General features: G+C 47.3%; 1 protein-coding gene across 1 annotated transcript; it reads right to left on the reverse strand.

The window, feature by feature from the left end:
* Window positions 1–5,673: 5,673 nt before the first annotated feature.
* Window positions 5,674–17,308, reverse strand: Nfatc2ip (nuclear factor of activated T cells 2 interacting protein). Its single transcript, XM_051145211.1, has 8 exons — window positions 16,895–17,308; window positions 16,212–16,284; window positions 12,906–13,026; window positions 12,324–12,404; window positions 12,042–12,228; window positions 9,917–10,061; window positions 9,667–9,776; window positions 5,674–6,089 (listed from the first exon to the last, which is right to left on the reverse strand). The coding sequence occupies exons 1-8, from the start codon at window positions 17,267–17,269 to the stop codon at window positions 5,931–5,933; spliced, it is 1,251 nt and encodes a 416-aa protein (XP_051001168.1). The 5' UTR covers window positions 17,270–17,308; the 3' UTR covers window positions 5,674–5,930.
* Window positions 17,309–26,177: the final 8,869 nt, after the last annotated feature.

Here is a 26,177-nt window from a genome sequence, read left to right on the forward strand (position 1 = left end):
CCAATGCCACCAGACTACAGATAGGGCATGGGACTGAGAAGGACAGAAAGGCACTGGTCTGAGAACAAACTGAAGGTAGAAGCTAGTTAGAGGCTATCTGAGCTACATATCAAAACCCTGTGAAGAGGCCTGGTGGCGCACGCCTTTAATCCCAGCACTCAGGAGGCAGAGGCAGGCGGATCGCTGTGAGTTCATGCCCAGCTGTACTTCCATATCCATATATAGTATATATATGATTTATTATTTATGCAGTACTTGGCCTGCACGACTGAAGAGGGCACCAGATCTCATTATAGATGGTTATAAGCCACCACGTGGTTGCTGAGATTTGAACTCAGGACCTTTGGAAGAACAGACAGTGCTCTTAACCTCTGAGCCATCTCTCTTAAGACCCCAGGTTCCATCCCTAGCATCACAAAACAAAGTAGGAAGCCTGGTTGGATTGTAGTTCAGTGGTAGAACCCCTGCGCAGCCTGATTGAGGGCCCGGTTTCCATCCTTAGCAAAAAAGGGGAGAGGGGGTGACATTGTTTCTGGCTCATTCACTGAGGTGGGTGGCAGTGGGGTTCTCTGAGACATGAAACTTACTCCTTCAGTAAGCTTTTGATTTGGCAACAGGTGTGTGAGATCATGAACTGGGGCTAGACATGGCTGAAAAGAACAAGACAGTATTTGCTGAGCCGGGCGGTGGTGGCGCATGCCTTTAATCCCAGTACTCGGGAGGCAGAGGCAGGATGATCGCTGTGAGTTCGAGGCCAGCCTGGTCTACAAAGTGAGACCAGGACAGCCAAGGCTACACAGAGAGACCCTGTCTCGAAAAACAAAACAAAACAAAAAAAGACAGTGTTTGCTAGCACTCGCAGACTGATGGGGAAGCAAGAAACAGACAACCAAATAGAAGTAGAGGCGGCTAGACTCTTGTTCCGTGCTAAGGTGGGACATCAAAATGGTGTGGCCAGCTCTACAAAAGCCTTTAGGAGGAGCCAACTTCTGAATCAGAAGGTATCAGGGGTTGAGACTGGGAATTGTAAAGCTACATAAGAAAAAGCGAAATAGCTGGTGTGGGGCCACACAGCTTCAATCCTGGCACCTGTGAGGCCGAGGCAGAAAGATCTTGAGTTAGAGGATAGCCTGGGCTACATAGAAAAACCACTGCTCATCAAAGATAAGCACCCCTGGCTCCTCCTCAGAACGTCTGAAGGAACAGAGCCTCACCTTTGCAAGCGTATGTTCCAGTGCATACACACATACACACGTATGTTTTTATGAGTGTGTATGTTTTGCCTGCGTGTATGTACATGCCTGGTGCCCTCAGAGGTCTGAAGAGGATACCGAATCCATCCGTTGGAACTGGAGTTAACAGGTGGTTGTAAGGAACCATGTGGATGCTGGGAACTGACCTGGGTCCTCTGCAAGAGCAGGGGTGCTCTTAACCACTGAGCTGTATCTCTAGCGCCCCTACCCATTTTTTGTAAAAGAAGCTTTTATTTTGCTGTTTCAGTTATTGCGTAGGAGACATACTGCCTCTGCCTGCTAACCTAGGCTTAGTCTTGGGAGCTTCTAGCCTCCGTACAACCTAACCCTAGGCCTAGAATGTTTCCAGCCTCTGAGACTTTCTGCTTAATAAGCCAACCCTTTCTTGTTCTCACTGAGCTCTGGGCTGGCTGCCTCAATTCAGCTGTTCTAGTTCAAAGTCTTCTCCCTGCTGACTTGTGCTCTGGCTCCTTCTCATCCTCCAGCTTGTTCTGCCTTCAACCTCTCTCGGTAAACTGCCTCCTCTTCCTCTCTGCATTGTCCCTTAAGTAGCTACCCTTTCCTTTCTCTTCTCGTGAGAGTTGGGCATATCCTGTTCTGTCAAATCTTCTCTGATTTGTCACATTTTCTGCCATTCAATTAAACATCACTTTCGAATGTTGGGCGCTTCTACAAACTATCTTAACCTTCATTGTTTGGGATTAAAGCTGTGTACCACCAGGCCTGGGCCTAAGCTTTTCTTTACCTGAAATTTGCCCTATACCAGGCTGGCCTTGAACTCAGATCTGCTTGTCTCTGTCTCCTCGATTAAAGGTGTTTGTATTCCAGCTGGATCACATAGACCTAGAAGGTCTTTGGATGTGATCTCTTGCCAAACAGCCATGTTCTGAATTACTATTCCTCTACTTTATTTATTTATTGAGATGGGATCTCACTATGTCACCCTGCCAGGCCTGAAACTTGATATGTAACAAGCTGGGTTTGAACTCAGTGATTCCCCCTGCCTCTGCCTCCTGAGTACCAGGATTAAGGGTGTGTACCACCATATCTGGCCTTTTATTTAAAAAAAAAAATCATTTATGTGTGCCTGTGTACTCACCTGTGTACATATGTATATGTCGCACGTGTACAAGTGCCTGGAGAAGCCAGCAGAGGGCACTGGATCCCCTGGGCTGAGTGTCAGGCAGTTGTGAGCTGCCTGATGTGGGGATTCCAAGAACTGAACTCTGGTCCTCTGCAAGAGCAGCAAGTGCTCTTCACCGCTCGTCTCGCCAGCATCTTAGCTGGATCCCAGGACCCTGTGCGCACACTCAAGTGCAATCTCAAGAACCCCCAGTCTCAGGCAGGCCCACTTGTATCTAATGCTGGCTCTGCAGTGGGTGACTGTGAGGACTTAGCAGTTAATCGCATTAGCTTTGGTTTCTCTATAAAACTCCAGTTTCTTAAGGTTGCTCTGAGGAATGAGGTTATGGGTAGTGCCACACTTGACCTGGGACATTGAGTAAATGGTCATTAATGTTTCAAAGGACAGTTTTGGGGGAAACTAGAGAAACTGCACCTTCTAGCACTTGCTGAGCCAGAGGTCCAACCACGTGGATGAGCAGCACTATAGAACTTAAGGACCTGGGGCTGGACCCTGAAGCCAGGCAAGCACACTACACTGAACTATATGACTCAGTATTTTGTTTTGTTTTTGAGACAGAGTTTCAGTGTACTGGCCAGGTTGGCCTTGAGACAGAGTTTCAGTGTACTGGCCAGGTTGGCCTTGAACTCACTCTAGCCAAAGCAGGCCTTGAGCCTTCTAGCACCCTGCCCCAGCCTACTGAGTAACTGAGATTATAGGCCTGTCCCACCCAGAACCAGGTAGGTGCATATTCCACGCCCATCCTGTTCCTGCAACTAGACATCTGGGGAAACCAGTCCATGGCCCAAAGAGAACCCCTGCACTATTGTTTGTAGCAGCTGCATCTTGTGCTGCTGTAAGTGACAGTAATCCTTAAGTGACTTCAACAAGGCAGTTATTTCAGTGTTATGGTTCTCCTAAGGTATGGCATGGAGACCATGACACAGGCTCCCTGTCTCACTTGGGTCCCACTGAGTTCCAGTTCTGAAAGTCTCTGTGGCCATAGAGCACTCGACCTCCGGTGGTGAGGACAGATGCAGGGAGAGGTGTACATGCCTCTGCAGACGTCCTGGGAGGGCAGCCCTTCCCCTTCCACCCCAGGAGGCTGAATTTCACCTAGCTAGAGTCCTCTTAACAGCTAACACAGTATGAGTGCTGTTAAGTTACACCAAATCTTATAGGAGTAGTGAGGAGGAGGGGTCTATAAGAGTTCTGGCACATATCTTCCCAGCACTCAGGAGGCAGAAGCAGGCAGAGCTCTGCGGGTTTGAGGCCAGCGTGGTCTACAATGCAAGTCCAGGATAGCCAAGGCTACACAGAGAAACCCAATCTTAAAACCTCCCCTCTCCAAAAAAAAAAAGCCATGGTTTCTGTTAGGCAAGGACAAGAAAGAATGGGTGTCTGGGAATAACTAAGGGTCACTGTCACAAGAACTTCATTTTGGATCACATGAGAGCCACAAAGACAGAACTCATCAAGTGTTCCTAAATTAAAGGCATCTCCCTTTATTGAGCTGAAACTGAATACATATTAGCGTCTTCAGATTCAATAATGGGCATACAAGAGCTGAAAAACCTGGAAGATATACCATATCATGGATTATTTAAACATTATAAAATCCAAAGTGACAATCTCACAAAAAAAAAAAAAAAAATCAAGAAGTTGACATACTTTTGTGAAAAACAGACTACATATTAGTAGATTAAAGGGTTGTTTTTTTTTTTTTTAGTAGACAACACTTAGAAAACTGGCTCATTATAATTAAAATAACACTTGCTCTCCCACACAAAGGTGCATCTCAGATGGTTTATAAATGACATACAATAGTCAGAAAGCAGCACAGCCCAGCAGCAACCAGCGAGGAGCAGGTTGAAGGTTCAGAACAGTCCACCCACACCAAGGCAGACCAGTCAGAACTCTAGTCTCACTTAGTGATCTCAATGTGACAGAGGAAAAACGCCAAAGAACAAAAGCTATAGAGCTAAGAGAAGAAAAGGGAAGTTTCTTAAACTAGCTTAAATGTCCAAAGGTCTCAACCCCAAGGATTCCCCACTGGAGCCCTCCCACTCTAGAAGGTCTTTTTCATTTTCTCTTAAAAATAAATAAATAAAAACAAAGCAACAAGCATTCTAACAACAGCCAACTGTCTACATTAAAATTAAGAATGTCTGCTTGGTGAAAATTCCCCTGGACACAAAGTGCTGTTCTGCGGGGTATTTGCCATTACCCAGAGCACAGGCAACTCAAGTAAAAGAAACACACATAAGGAAGCCTCACAAGGAGACATAAGCTGACAGGTATAGAGATGGTGGCTGGATAAAGGAGGACATTAATGTGTGGTGCTTTTTACACCTGGACTGCTACAATCAGAAAGTTTAACAGCACCAAATGCTGGTAAAGATAGGAAAGAGAAGCCCCAAGAAAGGCCAGTCCACATCCCGAAAAAAAAAACTCTGGAAAAAACAGAAAAATAAACCTGTATAACCAACAGCCCCACCGTGGACAAGTACACCAGAGAACTACCTATCTATGGAATATGCTGTGGCCTAGAATATGGTTCCACGGAGCTGGAGACTCAGGTATCTCCCACTTAAGGCAATGTGTGAGTAAAATCATCTAATGCCACTATGTAGCACCACAGCAGAGCGAGCAACAGCGGATCCAGAAGGTGCTAACATGGCCAGAGCATCACCCAAACTGAGTGGTGGCAGAAGGTCTATTGCACAACACTGTAATACAGTAAAATTACACGCATTCAGAAATATCCAAAGATACAAATATACTAAGTGGGTGCTAACAGGAGAGAGCATGAGCGAGGGAGGACCAAGCACCAGAGCAGACCCAGCCTCGACAGCTGCATGTGCTCAGATGTAGATGCCATGAAGTGCGCACCAGACACTGGCCCTGGAAGAGTGGATGCCCTGGCTAAAGACACAACTGTCGTTAGCCTTTTAAAGGAACCCACTTTTCTACCACTCCTCTGCTTCAGCATATGCCATCACTTGTTTATTTTCCTACAACCAAGTATCCCATCAGGGAAGGTACCTCAAACTGCATCTTCTGCCCCAAATGAGAATTAAAGTCATTGTTGGTTCCCAATTGTGGCATAAATCCCAGGCCTGGGCACCCAAGTGCAATGGCCATTTAGTTCAACGCACTCAATATATGCAGTTTCACAGAACAGATATTTGATGAAGTAAGGGCACTAGTGAACATGAAACGGGAGGGAAACCAATATCCCTTCTCTGTGCCCCAGGGGCTGCCAAATACACAGCCACAGGCCACCCAGGGCAGCCACAGCCACACAACTACCAAACAGTCAACTGCTTGAGACTATGGTCAACAAGACAGGCCAAAGGTCATGCCTTGGTTTTGGCTCAACTTCATACACCCTTAGCATGTGCACAGTCTAGGATTCAATCCCCAACACCAAAAATAAATAAATAAACAAGTTCTAATTCATTGTTAGCCCTATGGGGCAAAAAATAATGAAAGTAAAAGTGGGAGCTATTGTCCTCAAGTCTTGGCTCTGCATCCGAACAGGGAAGGAAGCTTTAGCCCCAGACTTCGATGAGATCTCCAGACTCCATGCCCAGGTCAGCTGGCAGCTCCTTGCCCGAAAGTTTTGTCCCATCAAAGAAGAAGGAGAGCTTGCGCCCGGAGAGTCCCATGGCCTCCTCATAGTGTGACATGAGGACCTTAAGAGGAGAGTCCTGTATGGAGACACAAACAACAGATATAAAATTGTGAAAGGTAGGCTGGGAGAACCTACAGGACAGGCAGAGAATGTAGGACAGTGACCGTGAGCGCAGTGCAGTGGTCACACACACACGCTTTCAAGTCCAATGTGCTAAGTTCATTCCCCAGCACCAAAACAAAAAAGTTAACTTTTAGCCAAATATGACGCACCTGCCTGAAATGACATTACTTGTGGGGTGGAAGCAGAAAGAGCCCAAGTTTGAGACAAGTTTGGGCTACATAGTGAGATTCAAGCTAACTTGGGCAACAGAGTGAACTTCAGGCTAGCCTGGGCTACAAAGTGACTCCCAGACCACCCTAGGGTACATAAGGAGACCCTGTTTGAAAATAAACTAATCAAACAAACAAAGCAAGAAAAGAACATAAGACAAGGAAGGCACGGGCATATCAGAAGACAGAGACTCCTGGAGGGGAAGGCAGGCTCCTCTCTAGGGACTAGCCACTGGTGCCTCAGGAACTGTGGAGTGGGGCCATGGAGGACAAGACTCCAGGGTGCAGGCTAATAAAAGTGGGAGCCTCAGTAACGGCCCCTCTGAAGCAGAAGCAAGGAAAAAGTGAACACAGATTCTTTTTTTTTTTTTTTTTTTTAAAGATTTATTTATTATGTAAACAATGCTCTGTCTGCATGTACTCCTGCAGACCAGAAGAGGGCACTAGATTTCATTATGGATGGTTTTATATATATATATATATATATATATATATATATATATATATATATATATTTGCTGGGAACTGAACTCAGGACCTCTGGAGGAGCAGCCAGTGCTCTTAACCTCTGAGCCACCTCTCCAGCCCGTGAACACAGATTCTAAAGTAAGTTGTTCTGTGTGACTTAGAAAGGTGGTATGGGTTGAACTGTCTGCACCAAAAACACCCTGTCCTGTGCATGTGAATGTGGCCTTATTGGACTTAGGGCATAGAATCAAGGTGAGATGTGCTCACACCTCATTCACATGGCTAATCTATTATGACTTAAGTCTTCACAAGAGGAAACAGAGACACCAGGAGTACAGCAAGGAACTCTGGCTGCCACCAAAGCTACAAAGAGAGAAAGAAGATTCAACGTGGAGCTTCATTTCTGTTGCTCTAAGCCTACCAGTTGTGGTAGAGTCACTCCTTGGTCTTCAGCAGCGACATATTCAAGACACTTAGCTGGTGCCTCGAGTCAAGCACCAAACCCCACATGCGCTATGCGCAGTGCATGCCTGTGACAGTGTAAGTTATAACCAAGAACAAGGGGGCAGCGATACAGCTCCGAAGCTGAAGGCACTACCTGGAGCATGAGGACCTGAGCTCCAATTCACATGGTAGAAACAGAAAATTGATGCCTTCCACTTGTCCTCTGACCTCCATACACATCCCATGGCCTATGCACACATAGACACACATGCACTATATATAAATATAAATATTTTATATATATATCTTGGCTGGCCTCAGACTCAGAGACCTGCCTCCTGAGTGCTAGGATTAAAGGAATGTAATCACATCGGGTAAATCAGAAGAATTTTAACAATATGATATGTATGTAGTAAGAATTATGATTATACAAAAACGAAACAAGAAAACAAATTGTAAAGTGAAGGTGTTTGCTGCCAAGCCTAACGGCCTAGTTCAACCTCCAGAACCCAAACAGTGGAAGGAGAGAGCCATCTTCCACAGCTGTCCTCGGACCTTCACACATGCACTGTGGTGCAAGCACCCACACAAATATACAAACACAAAGAAAACCCTAAAACTAAAACAAAAGTAAGAAGTATAACTCTGGGCTATGGTACTAGCTCAGTGACCGCGTAACTGCTTAGCATGCACAAGGCGTGAATTAAATCTCCAGCATCACCAAATAAATAAATGTCATTATCACTGTCACTATACAAGGGTCCTTTCCAGTTGATGGTGGTTTGAATGAAAATGGTCCCCATAGTCTCATGGCGGGCAATTCCACTAGCCTGTTGTCAGGGACCTAGCAGCTCCTTACATCATGACCTCCAGCCTCACCTCAGCTGTTGCCACTGCCACCACCAGGTGCTTGTCTGCATGTCTGCCTTTCCCCTTCCCCAGGTCCTCCCTCTCGTTCACTCCCCAGCTCTGTTGCATGCCTAATTTCTCAGGGGCATGCCTTGGTTCAGCCCACCAAAGGAACCTGCCCCACACTGCACTGTATTTCATAACTGTGGCACTATCTGAAAGGGTTAGGGCATGTGGCTTTGTTAGAGTACGTACGGCCTTGTTGGAGGATGTGAGTCACTGAGGTAGCCCAAGCCAGACCCAGAGTCAGACTCCTCCTATGCCTACTGACTGATGTAGATCTCTCAGCTACCTCCCTAGCGCCACAGCTGCCTGCATGCTGCATGGCGACAGCCTGAAGCCTTCTGAGCTGTAAGCCAGCCCCATGAGATGTCTGCCTTTATAGGAGTGAAGCGGTCATTGTGTCTTTTCACAGCATGGCGCCCTAACTAGACAGGGACACAGGGTGCTAGCAGAAATGGGAAGGAGGCCGTGGTGGTGTGAGTGAGAGTGCCCCATAGCTGCTGGCATTTGAATACTTGACCCCCAGTTGGTAGCACTGTTTGGGGAAGCTAAGGAGGGGTGGCCTTGTTGGGCAAAACAGGGTTTTGGGAGTTTAAAAACTTCCTGTCCTAAAAAAAATGTTTTAATTAAAAAAAAAAAAAACCACTTCCTATCCTGCCAGGCGTGGTGGCACACGCCTTTAATCCCAGCACTCGGGAGGCAGAAGCAGGTGGATCGCTGTGAGTTCGAGGCCAGCCTGGTCTACAAAGTGAGGCCAGGACAGCCAAGGCTACACAGAGAAACCCTGTCTCAAAAAACCAAAAAACAAAACAAAACAAAAAAAACCTTCCTGTCCTTTAGGTGTTCCCTGCTCTCGTTAGCAAGGGGAGCTCTCAGTAGCTGTCCCAGCAGCCTCACAGGCTGCATCCATTCAGCCACCATCGACTCTAACCTCTGGAACCATAGCAAAAAACAAACAAACAAACAAAAAACCCCAAAACAAAAAACAAAAACCAACACTCTTCTGTAAGTTGCCTTTATTGGATTCGGCTTCAGTCTGCCTACCTGTGATGTCATCGCTTACCTGCCACGGGGGTGTGGCCCTGCCCAGGGCCATAGAAAGAACAGACCCTCCTGGTGGTCTCTCTCTACTCCCTCTTACTCTCCTCTCTCTCTTCTTACTCTTCCTGTCTTTGTCTCTCTGGGGTACCCTGCCCCCTTTCCTTCTCTCCCCATGCTCTTTTAATAAACCTCATACAACACAGTATCTGGTGCCTTGTATCCATCATTATCCTATTCTCATATATAAAAGCCGTGGTCATGGTATTGTATCAGAGCAACAACAGAGTAACGAATATAGAACTTGAACAATGTTCTTTCCCACCATGACGTAGGCTGCACCCAGACACGGGATAATTTGCAGCATCAGAGTTGGGAGGAGTCTATGCCCTGCCAACTGACCAACTGACAGGAGACTGGGAAGGAAAGGGGCAGGGCATGGACAGCACTTCTACTCACAGGAGAGAGTGAGATCTCCAACATCTGGTGTCTGTCCTTCCCCTGCACCCGGAGCTGGAGCTGCTGGGGTGTCTCTGTGGCCTCTGAAGAACTTGCTAGCACCACACAATCTGTGAGAAGAGGATTGAGAGACCAGGCTGAAATGAGAGTACTGGAAACAGAACCTGCCTCTAGAACTCTCCCCATAGCCCCACTACCACCACCCATGGCAAAGCTTCCTCAAGGCTCCTCTTCCTTGCCTTCCACTCACCAATGATGTCAGCCACTCCAAGCTTTAGGGTCCTAGGGGTGGCAGTAGGAGACAGTTCTGTCTCTCCATAGAGCAGAAGAATCCTGCTTGGGGATACCCCAAGATGATTGGCCATGTGGTCCACCACATTCTGAAGGGGCTCCGACTAGAAGACAAAGGGATCTCCCAGTCTTGAAAGTCCTCACTCTACCCCTGAGTCCCCAGCCTTGAAAGTCCTCACCCTACCCCTGAGTCCCCAGCCTTGAAAGTCCTCACCCTACCCCTGAGTCCTCAGCCTTGAAAGTCCTCACCCTACCCTGAGTCCCCAGCCTTGAAAGTCCTCACCCTACCCTGAGTCCCCAGCCTTGAAAGTCCTCACCCTACCCTGAGTCACCACCCCAAACAAAAGCTCCTGGCCTGAGCTACTGGCTGAACACTTCAGCTGTGAAAATTCCCCACATTTACCTGGCAAGTAGCACAGATAAATTAAACTGCTGGGGCTAAGGAGATGGTTCACTCAGCAAAGTGCCTGGCATGCAAGCAAAAGGACCTGATTTTGGATCTCCAGCGCTCCATGAAAAGCTAGGAGTGACAGGTAGCCCCTGCAATGGCCACACTAAGGAGGTGAAGATAAGAGCTGCAGCAGTGAGCTCCAGGGTTAGGAAGAGGCAAGTGAGGAAGACCCCAGACGTTATACTTTGGCCTCCACAAGCATATGCATGCACATACTCACACTTGCACTCAGACACACACCCACAGGATCATATCCGTAAGGACAACACACACACACACACACACACACACACACACACACACACACACACACAAATAATCAAATAGATAAATGCAGACATGATTTGTGGACTAGGAGGTGAAAAAGGGAAAAGAGAGTAAGGCCCCAAATATACCCCAGACACTGCTACCATTTTTTTTTTCCCCCTTCCTTAAAATCAGAAATCTGGGCCTTTGAGGAAATCTCCCATTACAAAGTTTGGTAAACTCATTCTTTTCTTCAGTGCCAGAGATGGAACTCACATACACCATGACAAGTTCTCTGTCACTGGGGCACAACTCCAACCACTCACTATGTTAGAAGCACCCTACAGAGCAAAAGAGCAACACTGATAAGGCCACAAGCCACCAGTTTGCCATCTTGGGCTTAGCTGCTTGCCCATGCCAGGTCCGTGTTCATGAGGGCTCATTTCTGCTAGCCCTCTTGAACTGACCATCCTACATAGATACCAGCCTTTGCCAGGAAGCTGGGGAGCTCAGGAGCATTGTGTGCTATCTGCTATGTCCGAGGAAGTAAGAGCATAAGAGGGAAGCACAGGGCCCTGAAGGAGAGAGGCAGAAGACTCAGCCTAGAGAAGAATTCCTTTAAAAGGCTTCAGGTACTGGAGAGACGGCTCAGCGGCTGAGAGCACTTGCTGCTTGCTCTCCCAGAGGTCCTGGTTTTGGCTAGCAGCACCATATCAGGCAGCTCACACCCGACTATAGCTCTAGCACCTGGGAACTCAATGCCTCCATCCACAGGTACCTGCACTCATGTGCACATATCCAAACGTAGACACAGACCTAGATATAATTTGTGGGGAAAGGTTGTTCTTCAAGACAAGGTTTCTTTGTGTAGCCCTGGCTGTCCTGGAACTAGCTCTGTAGACCAGGCTGGCCTCAAACTCACAGAAATCCACCTGCCTTTGTGCTGGGATTAAAAGTGTATACAACCCCTAGATATAATTAAAAAAAAAATCTTTCTTTAAAAATGCCTCATAAAAATACCATGTATTTCTGTGTGTTTGTTTTTCAAACAGGGTATAGCTATGTAGTCAACGCTGGTTTCAGATTCTAGATTTTCATGCCACCCCTCCCAAGTGCTGAGACTACAGGTGTGTGCCAACATCACACCTGGCCTGAAGATGGTAGACTAAGTAGCCTTGGGTAAAGTTGGCCAAAAGAGATAAAAACGAGGAAAGCTATACACAAAGAGAACAACAGGTCTAAGGGACGGAAAGATGAAAAAGTAGGGGTAGCCCCAGAGAGCAGGATGGAAAAGAAGATGGGTCCCTCCTGTTAGCACACTACATTTCGGTGCCTGTGTCTCCAAGGGAAGACACTGATCCAGCCCGTGCTGGTCCCAAGCACTCACCGTGCTGACAGGCAGTCTGACTAGGTCAGCCCGGCACCGGATCTTGAGTGTAAAGAGTCGATGACTCTGTGGCAAGACAGGCCCCTCCACCACGACCACCTCGTCATCTACATTCTGAAGGGCTGGAGTACGGTGCTGCTTGGGGCTCAGGCAGGAGCGGAGGGCCTGGAGGCGCTTGTTCACTTCCCTGGGAGGCGACAGGACGTTGGCACAGTTGAGGCTAAAGCTCTCTCCAATGCCCTGCTGCAGCGCAGCCGAAGCCGAAGCCCCCGGCCCCCACACCTTAGCTTCTGAAGCGCCTCGGTGTGCTTTCTGTTTTTGTTCCTCGATGAAGGTCGGGACGAAGGAGAAGTGCCCTGGTCCCTACAGAAAGCAGAGAAGGGCAGGATGGCAGCAAAGGAGAGATTCCAGCCCACGCTTCCCTTCGTGGGCTGGGGACCTCCAGGAACCTGAGTGGAGGACCAAGAGGAAATCTTCCGGCAACGGAAACACCTCACTTTAGGATTGTCACTTTCCAGGGAAATGTCAATTATCCAGCAGACACCAAGCACTGGCTATTCAGCTACTCACTGATTGCCACGCTGCGTGATCAGCCTTGTTTTACAGATGAGAAAGCAGAAGCAGTGTGGACAGGGACAGCAGGCGGAACCTGAGCCACACCCCACATTATCACCACCATGCCTAAGGACGGTCTAGAAGGTCCTATGTCACCCTCCAGGATGAGCCATCCCCCTCTACACTTGAGCCTCACCTTCCATCTCTTCTCCTTAGCCTTTTGGGAGCCACCCAAAAGTCCTGCTTCCTCGGCTTACCCTTCCAATGCCCTTCCTGCTCCCAGGGCCTGACTGCCCCAGCCTCACTCACGCAAACGTCTCCATTTTCTTCTCTTCTTTCTCATGCTTATTCCTCAGCTTCTTCTTCCAGGGAGAACCTAGAAGCAGGGCGTCCTCAGGGGGAGGACTGCCAGAATCCGTCATGTCTTCCTCTAGGGGCAGAGGAGAGAGAGGAAAGAGTTAGCTTATGAGATGGCTGAGGAGGCCTGGTGTGGTGGCACGTGCAAAACTCAGTACTGGGGAGCTGAGCCAGACGTCAGGAATTGGGGGCCCCATGGACCATAGAGACCGTGGGGTTTTTGTTCTGAAAATAGGTAGGCAAGAGGTAGGGTGTAGTTCAGTGACAGAGCACATGTCTAGCATCCAAAGGCCCTTGAGTTCAATCTCCACAGACTAAAGAGGAGGGCAGGGCAGCATGCTAAAAAAAAAAGATAGGAGGCCCACATAGCAGTGTGAACGTATGTGTGCACATGTATAAGTGCATGTCTGAGTGTGTATGTGCACATGTGTAGACCAGAGGTCAACCTCAAGTGTCATTCCTCAGGCACCATGCGTCTTGGTCTTTGAGATAGTCTTTCACTGGCCCCAGCTGGCCAGCAGGCCCCAGGGATCTGCCTGTCTCCAGCTCCCCAGTGCTGGGGCCTTCAGCAGGTGCCACCATGTTCAGCTTTTTTCTAACTGGGTTTTGGGGCTCAAATGCAGATCTTTCAGCTTGCTTAGTAAGCACTTTACTGAGTCAACACCTCCAATTCCTATATTGCACTTTTCAATATTAGAAGCGTATTTGAGCAGGGTGTGGTGGCACACGCCTTTAATCCAAGCACTTGGTAGACAGAGGCAGGCGGATCCCTGTGAGCTCGAGGCCAGCCTGGTTTACAAAGCAAGTCCAGGACAGCCAATGCTACAGAGAGACTTTGTTTTGAAAAACCAAAAGAACAAAACAAAACAAAACAAAACAAAAAACCACAGAGAAGAAGGGGCTTAGAGATTGCTACCGACATCTAACCATTAGCAGTTAGGATCCTAAAACTTCTATGTGGGAAAGACTGTAAGCTTTGTCACAGGTGAAAGCAGTCTTGGTGGGCTTTACCCTTGAACACACCATGGATACCTTGAGATATCCTGGGCCTGGAATTCAGGAAGCGGACCTGGGGACAACACCTGGACTATTGTTTTTCTAATCGACCCTCAATGGGAGAAGGAGACCCCCCCCTTCACACGTGACACAGGCAGGCAGAGAGGAGAGAGTAACAGCAAGTTGAGACCAGGCTTGAGCACACATGGATCAGCGAACAGGCTAGACCAGCACGCAGGCAAGAGACACCTAGGGACCCGTCCCATTGAACGGATACCAAAAGGTTCACTCTTGGTTCCCTTTAACCTTTTTTCCCTCTTGTGTAAGCTAGTTGGGTTGTATAATAAAGTTTAATTGTTAAGAAACAAAGCCTACAAGTGTCGCCCAACGTGGGGCATGAACCCTCTCTATATGCAATGTCCCCCTACAACAGAGAATCTTCCAGTCTAACTCGTCAGTGACACTGAGGTTAAGAAACATTGTCCTGCAGCTGGAGAGATGGCTCAGAGGTTAAGAGCACTGACTGTTCCTCCAGAGGTCCTGAGTTCAATTCCCAGCAACCATATGGTGGCTCACAGCTATCTATAATGTTATATGATGCCCTCTTCTGGCCTGCAGGTGCACACGCAGGCAGAGTACTGTATACATAATAATAACTAAATAAATCTTTTTTTTTTTTAATTGTCAAGCCGGGCGTGGTGGCGCATGCCTTTAATCCCAGCACTCGGGAGGCAGAGGCAGGCGGATCGCTGAGTTCAAGGCCAGCCTGGTCTACAAAGTGAGTCCAGGATGGCCAAGGCTACACAGAGAAACCCTGTCTCGAAAAACCAAAAAAAAAATAATAATAATAAAATAAAATAAAAAATAAATTGTCCTAACTAAGATCCTGCTTTTTTTCCCCCCTTTAAGATTCATTTACTGGAAGGAGGGCATAGTTTATGCCACCACACATTTGTTGGGGTCAGAGGACAACTTTCTCTCCTTCTACCCTGCTTCTGAGTCAGGATCTCACTGTTGTTGTTTTTTTTTGTTTGTTTTGTTTTGGTTTGGTTTTTTGCCACTGGGTACATGAGCTTCCAGCAGAGTCTCCTCCTGTACCCAACGTGAGTGGCAGATGTGCAGCATCCCATCTGGCTTTCTGTGGGTGTCAGGTCATCAGGCTTACATGGCAAGTGCTTTTACCCATTGGGTCATCTCCCCAACTCCAATTCTATACTTTTTTTTTTTTTTTTTTTTTTTTTTTTGGTTTTTTGAGACAGGGTTTCTCTGTGTAGCCTTGGCCATCCTAGACTTACTTTGTAGACCAGGCTGGCCTCGAACTCACAGCGATCCGCCTGCCTCTGCCTCCCGAGCGCTGGGATTAAAGGCGTGCGCCACCACGCCCAGCTTCAATTCTATACTCTTAAAAACCTCCCAGAGACACTCTGTACTACTGGACATGGGTATCTTTTATATTGCACTTTTATGTTACAGGTGCTGTCCTTAACCATGTACATGGAAAATAAAACATACATAACCCTTTAATCCTCACCAAAAGTCCTTTAATAGGTCCACTACTATTCATATGTTCCTGATGAGGAAAACTTGCCCATGATCAGTCATAAAGGATTCAAACACATGACTCCTGAGCTTGTTTGTGCTCAGCCTTTTACACTCCCTCACTTAACAGGAAGAAGTCTTGGTCCCAGGTCTATGCAGACTGATTACTCCCTTATTGGCCTTGACTTTTTAACCACCAGCCTTTACAAAGGGTTTGCAAAAAAGAATAAAGAGTGAGCAGCCCTGATAACGTTCAAAGAAGCGTCTTCTGACCCCCGTGTTCCCAGGGAACAGAACACTGTAGGAGTCAGGAGTTACTAGAACACAGGGTCTCAGCACTCCCTGCGCCTCCATTATGATAGCACAATCAGAATGGGTAGAGGAGGAACCTCAAGATCTGCGAGCCAACCTATCCCTGTGCCTGTTAGGGTATGAAGGGGGAAGAGGTGGGCATGGCTACTAAGTACATTCCTGTGCCTTCTGATTAATGAGCCAGCTCCTCTCTGGACCAGAACCTTTCCCTCGGTCAGATGCAGGAGTCCCTTTCCCCAATCCCAGTTAGCATCAGGGACATGTGTCAATGGGACAGCACCTGAGCACCACTCTCCAGACCCTAGATTCCACTGAAGCACAGAGAGAGAAAACAACACTGACTGCAGGGATGTAAACTCTAGGAAGCCTGGGAAAGCCCGGGCTGGGCACTCCCTGCAAGCCCTCCCTTACCATCTTCAGGCTCTGAGGGGCAAAGTTTCAAGAGGGATGAGTTATCTGGGATGAGGTTGAGGCTGCTCTGTACCTACAAAGACAAAACGGGGAGAGAAGGTGGGTCTCACACCCTGCCAACTCTACTCAAGACTGAAATGGCTTCTCTCATGTCTAGCTATTGTCTTCTCTAAGGACTCCAACCTCTGAAGGGCATTTGGCTTCCTCATGATCCACAAAGATGCAGTACCCTCCTCCCACACTGCTCACCTAAGGCTCTCTGAGGATGCAGGCTTAGTTACCCTTTCTTAACCACTTTGCTAGCCCGGCCACCTAGCTCACCAGAATACCTAAGGACCCTTGGTTCCTGGAAACCCCCAGTCCTTTCTGAATCCCCATAGATGCCTCCATCCCACCCCGTAATATCCAACATCCAGCTCGGATGCCCCAGATCCTCTCTGGTACCTAGTCCTTCAGCCTCCCTCTGCCTGAAGACTACAAACCTGGATAACTCTACTTCCAACATTCCCGAAGCCCCTCGTATCCCCAATCTCCATGTATCCATCACACACACACACACACACACACACACACACACACACACACACACACACACACACACACACCTCCCGCCGCCCTGAGCCAAACCCACAACGCCAGGCTTAACACTCCCTCAACAACCCTCCTTGGGAACCTGGCTGCACCTTCCCGGAGTACACAGGAACCACCGGCGCCTCGCCGGGATCCAGCAGCCGCCGCCGCCGCCGCCGTCGGACCAAAGTACGCGGGGCTCCCGCAGGCCCCTCGCCCGCCCCTTCACTGTCACTGTCGTTGTCCTGCCCGGGGGCGGCCGGAGCAGGGGGGCGGGCGGGCGGCACCTCTACCGGGTCCGCGACGATTTCCAGGACCTCCTCGTCGCTGTCACTGACCAAGTCCACTAGCACTGTGTCTGGAATGAGCCGAGACGGAGCCTGCGGGGCACGAGGACGCCGGCCACGGGCGACGCGGGCTCCCCGAGAGCCTCGGCCGGCGCCGCCACCGCGGGACCTCGGACCCCGCTTCCTCCCAGGTTCCGCCATCTCTCACACAGCTTCCACACACACCGGCCTCGACAGCGTCGCCAGGCCCCTAAGGGACTCTACGCTTCATTGGACGAACAGCCTGCCAGTCAGAACCTCTTCCCGCCCACATCCCCTGGCTCCGCCCATCCACTTTTTCATTGGTCAATGTACCCGTCTATCAAGCACCCTCCACTAAAACAAAGGCGCCAAAGATTCCAATCCCTTTGGTGCAATCAGAAAAGGTTTCGATTCTATACAGTTCACCCATTGGCTAAACTTCCTTCTAATCCAACCTTCCTCAGGAACCGCCCATTGGAAGAATTAGTCTTCCGAGTTGGGGGAAGAATCAGTCTTCAGACTCAATCTTCCAGGTTGGTGAAAGACTGGGGCATTCTGGGAGTTGTAGTCCTCGTACTCGGAAGTATCGAGTAGGCCGAATATTAGAAGCTGAGGCCTATGTCACCCCTTATCCGCTGGTCAATACTATTGAGAGGGCTGGACACTGCTAAAGGGCCATGGCTAGAATCACGTAGCCTCCTCAGGCCCCAGTCACACAGCCACTGATAGGATTCCCCTAAAAGCCTTTAACAGAACCTGTGAGCTCCCCCCGTGGGGGTCATACGGATAGTAAACCCCTGCATACTATTTTTACATACTATTTGAGTCTGGGGTCTTCCTTCAGCGGTTTTCGGACCCTTACACTATAAGTGTTTAAATGATCTAAATTTATGGAGGCTTTTAGAGGCACACCCAAGCTGCATCTCCTCAGGACATACCTGAAGCAAACACAATATCCACATAAGCTTTTATGTTTTGCTAATGGGTTATCTCGGCCGAATAAATAAACCAATTCAAGACAAATTAAAGTACAAAAGGGCCCCTAGGGCATTTCCCCACAAGGGTTTAACTTGTTTGTCCCTTGTTGACCCGTATTCATTAGTCTAAGGCCGGCTTTTGCTACACCGGCTGCATATTCCAGAAGGTTTAGGCCTTCTTTTGGACTTAGCTTGGCTCTGCTTACAATTCCTTTCAGAATGACCGTGCTTGCCACAGTCAAAATATTTGACAGTTTGATTTTCTTCTTAAAACTTTTAGAGATTCCTTCTCCTATTAAAGTTGCGTCATACGTATGAGATCCAATAGCCACTGTCTTTCTAACCCAGTCATCTATTGGCGGTGAACTCCTTGCCTTTAGAGACCTAGTCACCTTTTTGCATGCAGAATTAACATTTTCTTCTTTTCTTTTTGTTTGTTTGTTTTTTAGACAGGGTTTTTCTGTGTAGTCTTCGCTGTCCTGAACTCTCTCTGTAGACCAGGCTGACCATAATTTGCATTTTCAAAAGCCAAAGATTCAATTACTACCCGCCTAGCTTCTGAATCTGATTGTGGAGGAATGCCTTGAGTGGATGTAGCAGTTGTCAATAAAGCGCTGTTTGACCAATCATCTGGGCAGAAGGACGTGGAAGGCGGAGCTTCCGAGAGGAGGTTGACCAAGCAGATTGCAGGACAGTTGACTGTTGGGAAAGAAGCCGCCCCAGGAGTCAGTCATCAGATTGGCAAATTATTGGTATATATGTAGGTTTTGAGGCCATAGGATTAGAGTAGTTTAGATTCTGCCCAGAGTAGTGGTTGCAGCTTTAAAATACACTATAATTTCATTGTGTGAGTTATTGGCACCCTAGGCCATACTGGTAAGTTAATTGCAATATCTGATATTCTTTTATTTATAGCTGAAGCCAATCTTTAAAAAAAAAAAAAAAATCAATGAATACTTCCTTTGGAATTTGTATGGTTTTAGTAAATGACTCAGACCTTTTTCTGTTTCTCCAACTTAAAGTTGCTATTTGACATAGTGCCAAGGTGACATAATCATATTCAATCTGCATTTTTACCTCAGCGTAGTGACTTTTATCTAGCAATTGATCTTGGGAAATATTGTTTTATTTCTCTGTTTTTATGTCCTTAGCTTTTTTCCATCATGATTGCCACTGTAACTGAGGACTAGCTTTTAATACTGCTTTTGTCATATCTTTCCAGTCTTGAGGGATTACTCTATTTTGAATAGTCCAAGAATTTACTATCTGCTTCACAAAAGGTCAGTGTATACCATATGAAACAATTGTTTGTAGGTGTAAGGTTATTGTGTAGTTTAAATTCTGATTTCTGTCTCAATGGTGGGTAAACACTGTTCTCCAGTTGTTCTCTGGTATGCCGATAAAGCAGTTTACAGCCAGTCGCTGAGCAGGGGAGAGAATAAGGCTGGACTTCCTGCCAGGTAGTGGAGGAGGAATTAGAGGAGGAAGTAAGGGATGGAGCCAGGGTATTCAGCCAAAGGGAGAGGTGTAGGAAAGATCAGGAGTAAGGAGCTGGAGCTGAGCAAAGTTACAAAGTGCAAGTACCCACTGGGAGGATGTTTGCTGGGTGTAAGACAAAATAACACAGAGGGTTAAGAATAGACATAAACTGCTCAAGATTGTGTTGTGAAGCTTAATTTTAAACAAATATAAAAGTCTCAATTATTTGTGTGATAGCTAGATTAAGAAATAAACTAAGAGAAAGCCGGGCGGTGGTGGCGCTCGCCTTTATCCCAGCACTCGGGAGGCAGAGGCAGGCGGATCGCTGTGAGTTCCGGGCCAGCCTGGTCTACAAAGCGAGTCCAGGACAGCAAAGGCTACACAAGAGAGAAACAAAAAACAAAAAAAACACACCCTCATTTATGTTATAGAAACAGGTTTTTATTTTAATCACAGGTGTGAGATATGGAGCTGCTTTTAGCTTGTCCACAGCTGATAATTGCCTCAAGAAGCTGAGAGAGGGCGTGGCCTTTGCCGGCTGCAGTTAGTGGAATTCTGAGGGCTCGGGAAGGATATAAATATCGGTGGTTCCCAGGGAGAGAAGGACGCTTTGAACAGACTGTTGGAGGAAGAAGGTTTCTTGTTGTTTGCTGTGTATTCTGACCACTGAGATTGGTATTGTTCCAAAGAACCCACCACCCTAACCAACCAGAAGTAGCCAAAGATGAGTCCGCCCCCTCTCCCCACTAACCTCTTTTCTCTCCTACCTACTGTTGGGGGTTGGAAGGAATTAGGAGGGTGGAGAAGAAAGAGAGGTAGAGGTCTAAGGAACCCTATTAAAATAGATAATAAAAAATAGCACCAACACCCAGGTATAGTCATCTGGGGGCAGCTTGGGAAGGTGGCTGCTCCATGGGAGGGAGTTGGGGCAGTTCTCAGAATGCCAGGAATGTAGAGGCTTTCCTCAGAGGAGGAAGAGTGAGAGAGAGAGAGAGAGAGAGAGAGAGAGAGAGAGAGAGAGAGAGAGAGAGAGAGAGAGAGAATGAAATGTACTGCATCATGTTGGGGAGGGAGGGCAACCAGAGATGTCAACCAAGCAATATTTATACTAATAAAGACACAGGAGGCATAAACTGAGGTAAAATCAGCCAGGTGTGGTGGCACACACCTTTAATCCCAGCACTGGGGAAGCAGAGGCAGGCAGATCGTTGTGAGTTCGAGGCCAGCCTGGTCTACAAAGAGAGTACAGGACAGCCAAGGCTACACAGAAAAACTAAACAAAAACAAACACAAACAAAACTAAGGTAAAATCCTGCTAGCTCAATGAAGTACCTTTATTTTGTGAACTATATACAAAATTGTCGTGGACCGGTCCTTGGGACCTAGAGTTCTCGAAGTGTTGGTGGGCAGAGATTGGCGAGTGACAAACTGAGACAAACCCAGAGGTACTATTTGAATCTGAGTGTATTTTGCAGACAAGCAAGCTAGGTTTTTATACATTTTTGAAATGGGAAGTGTTTTTCATGGTTACATTTTTTTCATATAATTCAAAATACAGAATGCAGAGTAATAATGTGGTCATCAATCCTGAACCATCATTCTTAAGTCATTAGAGTGGTGTCAGTACATGTGCCCTCTTTATCAAAGGTCAATGTTCTCTCATTATGCCAAACATCTGTGAGTCAAGACAGTTTTGGTTTTTTTGGTTTTTTCCCCTTGGCTCTTCTTTTTAGCTGAGCATCCCTATCTGGAGCTTTCTTAAACACTTTATTTGTAAGTCATAACATAAACTATGATTAATTCTTAGCCATGTTTTTATTAACAAGTGAGACTGAACTTGGTGGTCAAACCGCCTGAATGACCCTTGGCTGCAGTCTCAAGTTAAGGCGTCTCCTAGCAACACAGTTACGTTTGAAAAGTTCTCGACATGACAGTAGGTCAGAAGAACAAAACCAAAGACAGCATATTCCAAAACAAATGAGTGAGAAGAAAAACTCCAATCATTTACTCCTGGCAGGAACACCAGACCCATTTCAGGAGGCTCCCCCTTGGGTAAGGGTCATTGCCTTGGGCTCTGTAGTAACATTTGTCACACAGACTCCACTGGAGGGGCCGTGACACAAAATATCTATTAATAAGCCTGATTCTACAACTAAACTACTTTAGAAATCTCTATCTGTGTCATTCTACCTAGCTGGTGTACCTTTCTCTTGACTTCTCTAAACCCAGGAGGGCTCCTTAGCTCCCTCTCCTAGAATTCTGTCCCACCTGGGTCCTGCCAGCTGCTTCTCTGTTGTTCCTGCAAGGCCAATGAGAGGATCCCTATCTCTTACCAGGAGCTCCTTCCATAAAGGCTCTTTCAAGCCTAAGAGAGAGGGGGGCACTCTGAAAGGTCCAATTGCTTATAAAAGAAGTCTGTGGCTATCCCCCCCCACACACACAGGGTGGCAGGGTGACCCACGACACTGTCATGGGGGCTCCAAGCCAGGTCAGCAGGAGCTGAACCATTTCACCTTTACAGTGGGATAGCTCAACTTTTCCTCAGGTCATAAAGCAAAGACCACAAGACCTCTCCCAAGAAACTTGCCTTAAAACAGGCAGGAACTGCCCATTCTTCAGCATTTTTTTTTTTTTTTTTTTTTTTTTTTGAGACAGGGTGTCTCTGTGTAGCCTTGTCTGTCCTGGACTCCCTTTGTAGACCAGGCTGGCCTCGAACTCACAGAGCTCCGCCTGCCTCTGCCTCCCGAGTGCTGGGATTACAGGCGTGTGTTCTTATCTATGGAGGCTTTTAGTGGCACATCCAAGCATCTCTTCAGAACACACCTAACTGCATCTAACAAATGCAATCTCTATTTAAACTTTCCTATTTGCTAAAACGTAGGTTTTCTATGCACAAGAACCAAATATCCTGCGGGCATTCTCTCATGCGTGTTGATTGTCTGCTGGAGACATGCGATTACTGCCAGTCAGTACCATGGCTGTGCATATGTTAATCCTTCTGATGGCTGAGCAAACCCCCTGCCTTTTCAAAACTCAGCAACTCAAGCCACAGTCTTCTCTTTGAAATGCAGACAACAAAGGAATTGGTTACCCAGTGTCCTGGTCCAAGTGAGAGAAAGGGTCAGAGCCTAGATTCAGAGGAGCTCTGTTCCAACATTTCAACTATCACTGTCACAAACTATAAAGTTGTTGTATCACTCTTGCCCCCCCCCCAAAGCCACTTAGCTAACAGAATTTGTCTCCCAACTTATCATGATATAGTTCAGATGTCCATGGACCTGGAGCGATGCCTCAGTATTTAAAAGCCCCTTCAGAGGACCCAGGGTCACACCCACACGGCAGCTCAGAACCCTCTCCTGGCCTCTGTGGTACCTTCATGCATGTGGTGCACCGACAACCAACCAAACACACACACACACACAGACACACATAAAAACAAATCATTTTTTTCTTTAAAGTTACGATGACTTTGTGTTTTACTAAAAGATGTTATCAGAAGCTGCAAAGATGGTTCAGTGGTTAAAAGAGCACTGGTTGCTCTTCCAGAGGACCCTGGTTCAATTCCCAGCACCCACATGGCAGTGCACGATTGATTGTAACTCCATTCCAGAGGCTGCAATTTTTTTTTTCTGGCCTCCTCCAGCACTTGCATGAGCATAGTGCACATACATGCAGACAAAACAACTCATACACATAAAAGTAAAGTAAATGAATATTTGTTTTTAATTTAAAAATCAAATTGGGGCCGGGTGGTTGTAACACATTCCTTTAATCCCAGCACTTGGGATTCACCAGAGGCAGGTGAATCTTTGTGAGTTTAAAGGACAGCCTAGTGAAACCCTGTCTCAGAAAAACAAAACAAAACAAACAAACAAAAAAAAAAAACCCATCAAATTGGAGTAACCAGGCCTAAGAACGTATCAGACAGGCCAGACCAACGAAAGAATATAACTTCCTCATATGGAGCCCATGAGGTTACAGACACCTAACACTGTGACAGAACGTCCTCACACTACTAACCTGTCATCTGATACCTGAGGGACGGATACACATGGACTGACAAGCAAAAGAGCCTCTGGCTTTCCCTGGAGCTTCATCTTGCCTCCGGTCCCCACTGCTGCCTTGGCCCTCCTCCAGTGCCTGCCCCTGCGCACCTGTTGGACTGTCCCAACCTGGGCTGAAAGCCACCTCTTCCCGCTTTGAACCCTGTTTCCAGCGGTTCCCTCCTGACCCTGGTCTCGTTAGCTATCAATACAGGCTGCCTCGGCTCTTTTCTAAGAACTTGTGAACTCCCTCCGTGCAGTAAGCCATATATAAACATGTAGATATAATTTACCATATGCTGCATTATGAGAGTTAATATTAGTAATTGTGACTGGGGTAAAAGAACATGCATTCTTTTTAAAAATAAATAAAGGCCATTAAAGGACATCAGATCACATTATAGATGACAACACGTGGTTCCTGGGAAGTGAACTCAGGACCTCTGCAAGAGCAATCTTAACCTCTGAGTCATCTCTCTAGCCCCAAAATAAATAAATCTTAAAAAAAAAAGATCACTGACATTATGAATTTATTGCTACTCAGTAAATCGTGTCACTGAAAAGACACAAACATGTTCCTGGCATAATGTGCTCACGACAGTGGCTCTGCAGCAAGTCCTTACCCCCTGAGGCATCTTGCTGACTATATTCATTGTGAAGAGTGGGATGTCAAACCTGAGGTGGCTTCATGCATGCTTGGCCAGTGGACTAGTCAAGGTTCTCCAGAGAAACCGAACTGGGAGCGTGAATTCTATTGCCAAGGCCACAGCAGAGAATAGTACACGCTCAAAAGGTTTCAGAGTGTACGTGAGCTTACTCAGTCGGGTTAGCGTGAAACGGTCTGGGTAAAGCAGGGGTAGTTTCTGAGTCTGTGAGGCTGGATGTCTCAGCAGTCCCAGTCTGGTGTGGAAGGCCTGGAGGGTTTCTGGAGAGCTGCTGGTCATCCTCAGTCTACATTGGAAGTCCAGGTGAGTTGGTTCCGGTATCCGCCACAATGGCACAGGAAGAGGATGGAGGAGCTTGCCAGCGGAGCGTCAGCAGCTGACGACAAGCAGAGCTTCCTTTTTCCACATTCTTTTGTCCTTTTATCCCAGCGGTTCTTCCCACTTCAAAAAATCTGATTGAAGCCGGGCGTGGTGGCGCAGGCCTTTAATTCCAGAACTCGGGAGGCAGAGGCAAGAGGATCGATGTGAGTTCAAGGCCAGCCTGGTTTACAAAGTGAGTCCAGGACAGCCAAGGCTACACAGAGAAACCCTGTCTGGAGGAGGCGGGGCAGGAATCTGATGGAAAACATCCTGTCCAGTTCCCAGAGGCTTGCATTTAATTGATTCCAGACCCAATCAAGTTGATAACCCTCTGAGCTATGATCCTAGCCCACTCACCCACCTTCCCCTTCAAAAATTTTTCTTTACTTATATATTTTATGTATATGAGTGGTCTGTCTGTCTGTATGCCTGCATGACAGAAAAAGGCATCAGATTACACACACACTTTTTTTTTTTTTTTTTTTTTTAGGTTTTTCGAGACAGGGTCTCTCTGTATAACCTTGGCTCTCCTGGACTTGCTTTTGTAGACCAGGCTGGCCTCGAACTCACAGCGATCCGCCTGCCTCTGCCTCCTGACACACCCCTTTAAAAAAAGACAAGAATCTAAATCTATAGCTCCAGCTGGCCTTGTCCAGAGCCTCGTCCTGCCCCAGCCTCTTGAATGTTGGGATTAGAGTTGTGTGCTACCACCCACGGGTCAGATGGCATCTAGATAGCTACCCACAATCCATTCAGAACACCTCTCCTACCACATAACAGGCACAACCCCTCCCACACCTGTCCCAACTCAAAAGCACCCCAGATCCTCCACTTGACTCCACCCTAGACAGGATCAAAGACACACAGCCACCAGCAGATGGGGCTATTTTCCTGAGTGTAACAAAGAAAGACAAAGTGTTCCAGCTCAGCTCAGTAGCCAAGTTAGACTAAATGCCCTGATGCAGACTCAAATATGTTGTCCTGTAGTATACATAGACCAGACTGGCCTTGAACTCACAGAGCTCTGCCCACCTCTGCCTCCCAGAGTGCTGGGATTAAAGGCGTGGGCCAGCACGTCCAGCATTCAGACAGTTCTTGCAGAGGACTTGGCTTGGGTTCCCAGCAGCCTTATGGAGGCTTACAATACCTGTAGCTTCAATTCTAGGAATACAATGCTCTCTTTTGGCCTCCACAGACACTGACTGCATGCTCACGGTACACAGATAAGCATGCAGGCAAAACACCAATACACTTAAAACAAAAATACAAGTTTTATAAGGAAAATTTTTCCTCTATGTCTGAGATTTTGAAAAATCAAATCTCTAGAAAAACTGATAAGTTAACAAGGGACCAACCTGTTTTGTTTTTGTTTTTGTTTGTTTTTCAAGACAGAGTTTCTCTGTGTATCCCTCCTGGAACTCACTCTGTAGACCAGGTTGTCCTTGAACTCACAGAAATCTGCCTGCCTCTGCCTCTGTCTCCCTGAGTGCTGGGATTAAAGGCAGGCACCACCACTGCCACCACCTGGCACATTAACCAGCTGCAGTGGCACACACCTCTAATA

The sequence above is a fragment of the Acomys russatus genome, chromosome 5 (genome assembly GCF_903995435.1).
Source record: "Acomys russatus chromosome 5, mAcoRus1.1, whole genome shotgun sequence".
NCBI lineage: Eukaryota > Metazoa > Chordata > Mammalia > Rodentia > Muridae > Acomys > Acomys russatus.

Bases quoted from the DNA above. Each gene is read 5' to 3' on its own strand.
- Nfatc2ip (XM_051145211.1), bottom strand. From the start codon at position 17,269: ATGGCGGAACCTGGGAGGAAGCGGGGTCCGAGGTCCCGCGGTGGCGGC. The intron at 10,062-12,041 runs GTGAGTGCTTGG...TTTGTCTTCTAG, and splicing joins TCAGACTGCCTGTCAGCACG to TCGGAGCCCCTTCAGAATGT. The intron at 6,090-9,666 runs GTGAGTAGAAGT...GTCTCCATACAG, and splicing joins TGGAGATCTCACTCTCTCCT to GACTCTCCTCTTAAGGTCCT.